The sequence below is a fragment of the Crinia signifera genome, chromosome 8 (genome assembly GCF_055691185.1).
Source record: "Crinia signifera chromosome 8, ASM5569118v1, whole genome shotgun sequence".
Taxonomy (NCBI): domain Eukaryota; kingdom Metazoa; phylum Chordata; class Amphibia; order Anura; family Myobatrachidae; genus Crinia; species Crinia signifera.
The window spans coordinates 132,621,343-132,632,290 of NC_139224.1; the positions used below are offsets into that span (position 1 = coordinate 132,621,343).

The following is a 10,948-nucleotide window of genomic DNA, read 5'->3' on the forward strand; positions in this document are numbered from 1 at the left end:
GAATTAGTGCAGGGGGTGGTCGCGCCGTGCGGCAGCGCAGCAGCATCATGCTGGGAAAAAGCAGGACACTGCTGCGGGGATAGGATTGCAAGGAGCTAGGGGCGTGTCGCACCGGGCAGGGATCTACAGCCGCATGTTGGGAGAGAGGTGAGGACAGGACAGCAGCGCTCACCTGCAACAGGGAGGCGGGGAGTGCCAGGCAGCGGCTGCCGTGGAAGTGTTTGTACATGTTGCTGTTACTGAAGAACTCGACAGCGCAACCTCTGCTGCTGTGGGAGCCAAGAAATTCAAAGAACAAGTGAATAAAAAAAGGTGAATGGATGCAATTGGACTAGAGCAGTGGGTCACACGTGTGTCTGTGTGTACAGTATATATATATATAGTGTGGGATGTGTGTGGGGCATGTGTGTACAGTATATATAGTGTGGGATGTGTGGGTGTACAGCATATATAGTGTGGGGCATGTGTGTACAGTATATATAGTGTGGGATGTGTGGGTGTACAGCATATATAGTGTGGGGCATGTGTGTACAGTATATATAGTGTGGGATGTGTGGGTGTACAGCATATATAGTGTGGGGCATGTGTGTACAGTATATATAGTGTGGGATGTGTGGGTGTACAGCAAATATAGTGTGGGGCATGTGTGTACAGTATATATAGTGTGGGATGTGTGTGTGTGTGTATACAGCATATATAGTGTGGGGCATGTGTGTACAGTATATATAGTGTGGGTATGTGTGTGTGTATACAGCATATATAGTGTGGGGCATGTGTGTACAGTATATATAGTCTGGGATGTGTGTGTGTGTATACAGCATATAAAGTGTGGGACATGTGTATGCTTGGGAGCTGATTCATAGAAATTTAAAAGAACCACTGATTGGTGGGACTGACTGTGGGCATTGGAGTATGTGGTATAAGGTGTTATGGTCATTGTGGTGTGTCGTGTAATGGTCAGGGGGGGCCCCATTATAATTTTTGCTATGGGGCCCACAAACTTCTGGTTACGCCTCTGTCTACAAGCATTAGGTCTACGAGGGGATGCGGTGCTATGTTGACTGTGTCGACACTTGAAAAAAAAGAAGAAAAAACCCCTCATGTCGACTTTTTTGCATTGTCCACCTAATGACCCTGTCGACCTTATACCTGTCGACCTAACACCTGTCCATGTCAACCTAATGACCCTGTCGACCTTCAGTCAGGTCGACCTAAATGCAAGTCGACCTAATGGTGTAGACCTAATGCTTGTAGACCTAAATGCAGTCTGACGAATGATCCCATTCCGTTTATTGGACTCTATTGGTTTTTCACTCACGAATCTTTTTAGATCAATAGTATATTGCAGAGAATAAGGATCGCGTCTCACATGCAGAGAACACACAAACACACACGTGTGCGCTACAATGTGCTGCGGCAGGTAGTAGTAGGTACTGGATGTGTGTGCGTGCTAAGGCACACATAGGAGTGTAATAACACGTTGCTGCTGCCGCACACACTCCCAGAGCCAGACAGCACAGCAGCATAGAGATGTGTCGTTCGCGAACGATCCGGTTCTTTTGAACGGATCCATCAAAGGAACGAGCGAGCCGCCGATCCCAAAATGGTGATCCGGATCGGTTTCGCTTAGCATTACATACAATACAATGCACATTGCATTGCTTGAGCTCAGCACTGCCCCCTTTGGCAGCTGAGATATTTTCTTCTAATTGGCTGCTTGTGCTGCTGCTGCTGTTGCTGTGTCACGTGCAGATCTAGATTTTTCTGAATCTGGAAGCCCTGAGGGAGGTCTGGTGACTTCAAGATTGCTTCACCTGAGTTCACCAGTAGTATCACAGAAAGGTGTGTAGTAGAAGTATGAACACACAGACACACAGACATAAATTAGGCAGTGCACATGTGTTTTTTTTTTTTTACTAGATCTCTGTTTGCTGGGCTGTGTAGTACATTTAACTTTAATTTGGAGGGGGAGGGGGCCTTCTTTTAACTTTCATTTGGGGGGGGGGGAGGGGGGGCTCGGCAATGAGCAAATTTAGTCTCCCTTGGCAACGAGCAAATTAATACCCCTTTTACACCGCTGCAAAACCCCGGGTCTTCAGCGGGTCAGACCCCTGTCAGCGGCAGTGTAAATGGGACACGCCGTGTCCCTTTACACGGGACTTCTACCCAGGTCCTGGGAACTGGATTGTTCGTCAGACAAGCGTTGGTCAGACAGTCACTAGGTCGACATGCAGAAAGGTCGACATGGGAAAAGGTTGACATGGGAAAAGGTAGACATGGACGTTAGGATGACATGAGGAAGGTCATAAGGTCGACATGGGGTTTTCGCTGTTTTTTGACCCGAATGTCAACACAGTTGACATGGACACAGTTGGAAGTGAGAATCGGACCCTCGCATCGCTCGCAATGCTTTGGGCACAGTGTCTCACTTCGCTCGCCACACTATTATAATCTCACTCCATGCCCTAGTGGAAGGTAGGGCATGAAATACCGCCTGTCGGCACATGTCGGCTCAAAAAACAGTGAAAATCCCCATGTCGACCTTATGACCTGTCGACCTTCCTCATGTTGACCTATAACCATGTCAATCTTGTTCCACGTCGACCTTTCAGCATGTCGATCTAGTGTTGTTGACCTAATGTCGACCTAGATCAGTCGACCAAACGACTATCTATGTTAAGTGCACCACCTAGGTCAGGGTTAGAGAACCTTTGGCCCCAGCTGTTGTTGGACTACACATCCCAGCATTCCCTGCAACAGTGTTATCATGGCCAAATAGCAAATTGTAGCAGGGCATGCTGGGATGTGTAGTCCAACAACAGCTGGAGGGCCAAAGGTTCCCCATCTCTGACCTACGACTTTGCTCTGTTTCTGGACTTCCCTCTTAACGAATGATTGCTATTACCTGTTCTAAACAGGTAAATGGATAAGAAAGGTGTTTCCACACAGGTAATAACAATCAAACATGAAGAGGGAAGTCCAGAAACAGAGCATTGTGTCCCTCCTGGAAAGGGTCATGTTGGGAGGTATGGTACACTAACTCAAACCATAAATAACTGTCTTTTTTACACAAACTGAGCCGCAGAGCCGCCCAAAGGATCTAGATCTTTTCACTGACCGACCCAGGTCGACCCGGGTCCGCGAAAAGATCCGTTTTGCCCATCTCTACAGCAGCAGCCGGCGGCCTCTGACCTCACTCAGCGTCACGTGACCCTTTTTGAAACTTACAGCAGCATTACATCAGCCTGGGAACCGACACGCAACCAAAACACAGCGAACCTTAAAGCGGTAACACCGTTGGCCCCACAGATACGAGGTTGTCTACGTGACTTTCTGCGTCTGCACGTCACGCCCCTATCTGCGGCCGGATCCCGCAGCGGACGCAGGATGTGTGCAACCACGCCCCGTGTCCCTGACCGTTATGGACATAGGCACATATAGCCTTCAAGGAGGGGGCGCACTGTTGTGCTTGTCTGGTGACGTTGCCGCTTTAATTGGACTCTCCGCGGGCAGCGTTCGAATTCAGGCGTCCTGTCACGCCGGAGCCGATTGGCCACGGACCACGTGAGGGTGAGTAGGCGCCTCAGCACGGAAGCGGGAGGAGGGAGCGTTGTGATTGGCCGCTGGGGACGTGACGCGTCACCTATATAAGAGTCTGGAAGACGCGCGCCCGCGCTTATTCGGCGCTGGGACCTGGTCGAAGTGGTTACATAGCAAACCGCCAGGCGCTGTCACGTTACACAGCCGTACCCCTGCCGCCGCAACGCTGGGCAACGAAGCCGCACCAGCCTGCTCCCGAGCCCGCAAAATGCACCGCGAAGTCGTAGCAGAGACGGAAGGCAGAGAGACGCACCCCGGGCTGGGTTTCCGCCTGGAGGCGCACCGCATCGTCAGCATCTCGCTGGGGAAGATCTACCACTCCCGGGTGCAGCGCGGCGGCATCAAGCTGCACAAGAACCTGATGGTGTCGTTGGTGCTGCGGAGCGCCCAGCAGGTGTACCTGAGCCAGGCGCAGGAGGAGCTGCACCCGGACTACGCGCTCTACCAGGGTCCGCAGGACTGCAGGGGGCCGGAGAGCTGCTCGTGCCCCGCAGACGGCCGGCCGGAGGGCGACCCGGTGTGTGAATTACGAGAGACCCGGACCTGTGCCTGCCCCGTACCACGGCCTTGCCGGCCCGAAGACGCTCCTGCACATTCTCCCTGCTGTTCCTGCCCGCTCTCCGACTCCAGCCGAGTCTGCCCAACGCCGCACCCGCAGATCCTTGAACCCGAGGCCGCACTCCCGGAGCAACCCAGTCCCTGTTGCCGGAAGAGGAGCGGGGGCAGCTCACCGGACGGACCGGCCACCAAGCGAGCTCGGCGAGAGCAGAGGGAACAGGAGGTGCCAGAGCCCGGGGAGGAGGTGGAGGAGGAGATGGAGACGGAGAACGTTGCCAATCTCATCAGTATCTTTGGCTCCAGCTTTTCGGGACTGCTGACCAAGGAGCCGGGGACCGAGGGGGCTGCTGAGCCGGGGCAGGAGGTGCAGGAGCTGGACTCTGCTGCCCCCACAGGACAGAGCTGCAGCGAGCCGGCCATTAGCGCCAGCATCACCCCCTGGAGCACGGCCATAGAGGCCTTCTGATGCTCCCTGCGGGGTCGGCCCCTTCTACACTCTGGCTGAGCGGACTGTGCCCGGCCTGGATAAACTTGCTCTCGTTCCACAACGGATCTGTGTGGAGGGGTCTGACCTGTGCCCCCCCACCCCCGGTCATTCCCTGCACCGAGATAACCCGGACGTCGCCGGGGGACTGCTGCTGCCTCACTGCCCGGACACTGGCCGTTTTTACAGGGGGCACTTCCATCAGTGTGTTAAGCTATGGTTGGGGAAAGGGGGAATTGTCTGGCACCAAAGTGGTTAAATATGTGTATTCTACAGGAGCTGTATATTTGGTGATGAGGACCCCCTCCCATGTTACAGCCATGCACATTCCCCCCCATCCCCCAATTCTGTTGGTCACCACGTGCACGGGGAGTTCCCCAGCACTGGGGGGGAGGGGAGTTCCCCACACCAGATCACAGCACCCATTGTGTGCCGGGCCCGCATCGCCCCTCCCCTCTTACATGTCCTGACTTGTGGGAACATACCAAATAACTGACACCAGCCGGCTGCAGCCATTGTCCCTGCCCAGCCCGGAGCACTGCTGCCCCATTGTTCCCAGGCAGCACACTGGCGCCTACATGTAACAGTTACACAATCTGCATAGGGACACAGACCTATATATATATATATATGTATCTACCTTTGGTGCCCAGGCGTTCCCCCGATGCTTGGCAGACGCATGAGGACTGTTCAGTGTTGTGTGTTCCCTGTGGGCCAGGCGCAGCCCTATAAGTATAATGTATATGTATTGCAGGACAGCTGGTCAGACTTTGGTGCTTGTGATCTCCTACAGTTATGTCCATACAGCAGGACTCTCCTGCCTTTGTTTTAGAAGGTGGGGAAGTCCGGAAAGAAGTAATGACAATTGGAGTTTACAGTGTTTTTATTGCACAATGCTGTAACTTGGATTTCTGTATAAAATGACGTTTCTACGTGTTTGACACGTATTAAATATTTTGAAAAGTTTCCTCTGATTCCTGGTTTGCTTGTGTGGAGTTTCCTAGCTTCCGTCATGCACAAACTGCATTTTGTCCTATAAGTTGTACAGGTTGAGTATCCCTTATCCGAAATGCTCGGGAACACGAGCATTTGGATAAGGAATTATTACGTTTTTTAGATTTTCCTTTTAAACATACTTACCTTGTCCCCTGATGGTTCCATGGCAGCCTCCATGATCATCTTCAGCGGTCCCAGGGGTGCATTGCGTGAGTTTGCAGGTGCGCTGATAACATCACCGGTGTACCTTCATAATGCACACCTGGGACCGCTGAAGGCCGCAAGGACATCAGGGGACTTGAGAAGTATGAAAAAAAAGGTGCAGGGGGGAAAAAACAAACAAACCCAAATTACTCTATATCGGATAAGAGATCTCCGGATACGGGAGACTCTACCTGCATTTACGCTATATACACAAATCTTGTGATGTACGATGACTATTCACTAACTAAACCTATCTATATTTGGTAATATTGTCAACTGCTGTTCACATGAACCCTATTCATCTGGTGCATGAAGCCTGGTCTTTGCTGTCCATAAATGTACAATGGAAATTGATGCACAGATGGCAATTGGGTGCATGTACTGGTCGGGTGATGTGCCCTCTTCAGGGGTGGTGTGGGGCTGCAGCACACTGAAGTCATTGAGAACCTGCCTGGTTCAAAACAATCACTTGCTGTATAATTGTAAAATCTGGGTCTAGCACAAGCCTTTCCTGCACCTCTGGTTTATTACTGACATGTAATAGCCTGACTGCTCCACATTACTGTTATATCATTGCTGGCTGGAAATGTGAGGCTGACTACATTGTGTTTATATGCCATACAATCAGCAGTCCACACATTATATCAGTTGTGTGCTATCAGTGTTGTAACAAATTAAATATGTAGCGTTTTCCTTCCCAGAGCAATAGCTATTTATATCACCCTGCTGTCGTCATGGTTAAATCTGGGTATAAAGTCCCTTCCTGCTGCTGATGCAAATGAGCTTCCTTGTCTGACTGCTTCATGATATCTGCAGATCCTGGGTCTCATACAGGGAGCAGGTGGGGGGGTGAGGTAGTCACCTCTGTCCTGAGCAAAGGTCATGAATTGTATGGGGAAATGAATACCCTTCCCAGTGTTGGAAGAACTAATCTATTCTCCACCAGGATCTTTCAGCATTAGTGATTTCATATCCGTATTAAACGCATTGGAGGTGTTTTGTGAGCCGTGTATATGAAAATACCGTACATTGGCGATAACCCTCTTACAATACCACATATCACTAGACTTTAAAGAATGGAAGGGCTGTATTTAAATGCATGAAACTGGATAGAGACAGATCCAACAAGGGGCTTAATACTGTTCATATCAATATAAGGTCATTTATATCAAACCATATTGAAAAGGGGGCAGTATTTTAATACCTGGTAGCAGGTATGAGCACAGCCTTGTACATCCATGTAACGAATGTATACAGCTGTAAATCTATTTAAAAGAGCGAGCAGGGACCTGGGGTCCTCGTATAATACATTCAGTGCCACACAGACAGATCTGCTGCATTGCCTTTGTGAGTAAGCCCAGTGTTTATGCATTCGGCACATTGGTGCACAGTGATAGACTTATTAAGCAGTGAGTGTATCACGTGAAGCATTGTTTGTGTTCCTGTTCCCACGATCCTTTGCATGTAGATCATGAATTATTCTTTGAGAAATAATTCAGTCTTCAGACACTAATCCTATGACAGAAGAGACTACAGTACTGGAGTGTGTGGGGCTGTGTTGACCAGGCAGCTCTGTTCTGTGGCTAGAAAGCAGGAGGAGGAGGAGGAGGAGGGGGGGGGGGGGTGTAGTCTGGAATAAACCAACTAATGTTTTCCAGCAGCAGAAGTTTACCCAGCCAGGTTCCTCAGCAGCTTTTCCCCAAAATGGTCATGTCATAGCAGGAGTTGCTGGGTGGACTCACTGACCTTTGTCCAGTCATTCGTTAACCCCTTGCTTTCTTAGTGGAAGTCTGCTGCTGTGACTGCCAAGTTACACAGCATTTCAGTTTGTATTTTTAAACCTATGAAAGATTTTGCTAGTTCGGTGATGGGCAAATGCTTGACCTATAAGCGGTGGTAGCCATATTCCTGTATTATGGATCAGGTTGGGACAAAGCCCAGGGTCCAGGTAGCTGTTAAGTAATCCTCTTATCCTCACCATAAAGTGAGCTTGGAAGACCTGTGTCAGGACAAGCTGCTACAATAGAATTGAATGAAGATAGCAGACCTGGGTATGCTTCATGCTGTGTCACTTAGCAAAACCTACAATACTAGGTTTAGGTGTGTGCTCCCAGATCTAGAGATGCCCAAACCAGTTTACAGCCACCACCAGTTCAACTGTTATTTACTGGTCTCCTTTTCATGTAAACGGCCCTTCTATTTTATTTTTACCTGTGGGGACCAGTGTGATTGTTTTTTTTATATGGGGGGCCAATAGGTTTTTTTTTCTTGTGGGGGCCAATGTTTTTTGTCCTATGGGGACTTCATGGTGTGCCCTGGCAATTTTCAAATCTTATTTAGTGTGCCGCAAGGTAAAAAGGTAGAAAATCACTGCATTAGAATAATGGTTTTCATGCCAGTGATTTCTAGCTTTCGAGGTACAAATGAAGTGACTGCAAAGCAGCGAAATAACATGTGTAATGTATGCCTACCTGTATTTCGACAGTATGTTTTCTGGAGTATCTTCGGTTTCTTCTGGAACTTTTAATTGATATAAATTTATGCAAACCCTTAAGCACAATGCTACACTTTGGCGCACATGGCCAGTGTACACTTAGACCATGGGTGCTTATTCAATAGTGAGTGGGAGTGTGCACTCTACTGCTGGCCCCTTCAGGCAATATTCCACAGGGGTCTGGACAGATCCTGTTCTTTCTCAGCCTTCCACATAATCACATGAGGAATACCGGCGGCCTCACCCTCCCTTCCCCTCCTTTTCCTTGTCTGCCTCACAGCTCTGGAATCCAGTGAGCTAGAAGAGCTGGCTGCATTCCTGACACAACCATTCTCCCTGGGGAAGGAGGGGGGAGGTAGCCTCACATCCTGCCCTCTTTAGGAAGATGTGGAAGGAAGAGGGGAGGGGGGATGTATTGTCCTGTTTGGGAAATCTTAACCCCTTCTACCACAGTACAAGCAGCATGTGACCCAGCTAGCAGTGGCCAGGCCACACATGTAGGCCAGACATTTCCCGCTGTCCGTTGTGTGGCCTTACCGAGGCACGCTAGCTTGGGCTCTGATGTTGGCTAGCTATTCTCAGGACTGGCCACTCAAAATCTCCCAACTGGCAAAGCTAATTTTTTTTCTTACCAACCGGACTCCAAATACATCATCACCATAGACCAGATTTACTTTTATTTTCATAACAAAAAAGGCTGTGAGCTCTGTGAGCTCAGTCCAGGTAGCTGTGATTTAGTCATTGATGCCAGTTAGTTACAGTACTAGCAGATAATGTTCGGAGCCCCATAGAGCTGTATACAAAAATCTTAGGCGAGCTCTGAGGTTGGCGTTAACATGCCATGGCGAACCAATGAAATAAGTCACCCACTTCATGCATGATGCTGGGTAAAGACCAAACAGTAGATTTCTCACAAAACGATAAATACATGACATAAACACCATGCACATGGGTTCATGTACTACTCTTACAACTAGCCAGGCAGATGGCTGAAGATAAGCCAGGACCAAGTCTGCACTAGATACCATGGGATCATGTTCTATAGCTTTGTGTGTGTGTGCACAGCTTGGGGAGAATACAATATACCAACATGTTCCAGGGAAAATGCATTCTTGCAGTATCACAGAGAAAACTGATTGACAGCTCCTGTGGCTGGGGGAGGAGATATGCAAATGATCTATGTAACCATTTATTAGCTTTTACCGCCACATTGACTGATCTGTTCATACATAATAGAGATTGGAGTTTGGACATACATGTGCTGTAAAGTGCCCTGGGATATGAATGTGGTATATAAACAACAGATAAAAGAAGTGAAAAGATTGTTGAATAGGTTACTATTTTATTTGCGCAAAAAAAAAACAACCCTTCAAATAACTGCTACTTTCATCTCGTTGCCTACAAATGGTAGAACCAGTATTTTGTGTACCTGATGCTGACTGCTTACATCCTGGGAAGTCATCTGCACAGGCAGTTTTAGATTGTCAACTTTGTTCAATGAGGCAACTTAACCACATTGAGTGAACATCCAACGTGGCTGTCCACTGATAGTAAGATCTCTTAGACTGCACAGTTTCATGCTATTTTGCATGAACCATTGCCCTGGATTAATATCTGGGGAACGAATTACACAGGTCATGCTGATGTTTTGTGCCGTAAATTCTCCCCCCCCCCCCCCCCCCCACACCAATTCTCCCCAGCCCATAAAGGAAAATTAAGAGAGTCAGCGATAAATTGATCATCCAATTATATTCCGCTTATGATTAATCACTTGAATTCCATGGAAATGTGATTAAATTGCAGCATCAAATGTGATCTGTTTCAATACACGGTGGTTGATAATGGCCTGCTATATAATGGGCGATATCTCCAGTTCATTGGGTCATATCGTTAAACCCTGATCACAGAGACTGAAGCCTTTGTAGCATTTGAGTTAATTATAAAAAGCTAGCTGCTAAAATTCCCTCTCTATAATGGCAGAGATGTGAATGGGAAGGTGGGTAACTAATAAGTACTATGAGTAAATGTGCATACACACTGGGTGTCTCTGGCCAGCGTGCCAATCAGCTCATACCTGTCATTTTTCAAACCAAGCCTGTAACTTCACAGGTAGGAGCTGATTGGCCGGTGATAAAAACCAGACAGTTTATCACTTAACCGAGCTTAATAAATCTGCCCCTCAGTGACTTACGCCTGTCTAATCGGTTTTCCCAGGGGTGGATGGCTTTTCATAGCGGGATGCTATGGAAAACCGTCCACCCTGTCGCTCATTTGCTGGTAATACCAGGTGGATGGCGATGATGCGGGAGCGCACATCTATGCTCATCACCAGGCCGTACACAGTGGGTGGCTTTTGAGCTGAAACAGCAAAACTGACTTTCAGCTCAAAATCACCCAGTGTGTATGGGCCTAAGTCTGGTTAATGCAAGGGTACTTGTTTAGTTTCACGGCGGCCGATATATCGGATGTGATATCGACATATATATCGGCCCATCCAATGCGATTTATTTACCTGTTCATAAGCCCACTATTCACTACGCATGGAGTTGATCTTATATAGTGTGGCGAGCGCAGTGATCCGCGTCCCCTCAAGGGGCTTGCTGGGCTCGGTG

General features: G+C 48.6%; 1 protein-coding gene across 1 annotated transcript; it reads left to right on the plus strand.

The window, feature by feature from the left end:
* The first annotated feature begins 3,663 nt into the window (after positions 1 to 3,663).
* IER5 (immediate early response 5) lies at positions 3,664 to 5,608 on the plus strand. Its single transcript, XM_083157185.1, has one exon. The coding sequence runs from the start codon at positions 3,809 to 3,811 to the stop codon at positions 4,622 to 4,624; it is 816 nt and encodes a 271-aa protein (XP_083013311.1). The 5' UTR covers positions 3,664 to 3,808; the 3' UTR covers positions 4,625 to 5,608.
* Positions 5,609 to 10,948: the final 5,340 nt, after the last annotated feature.

Excerpts from the sequence above, each read along its gene's own strand:
- IER5 (XM_083157185.1), top strand. The coding sequence starts at position 3,809 with ATGCACCGCGAAGTCGTAGCAGAGACGGAAGGCAGAGAGACGCACCCC.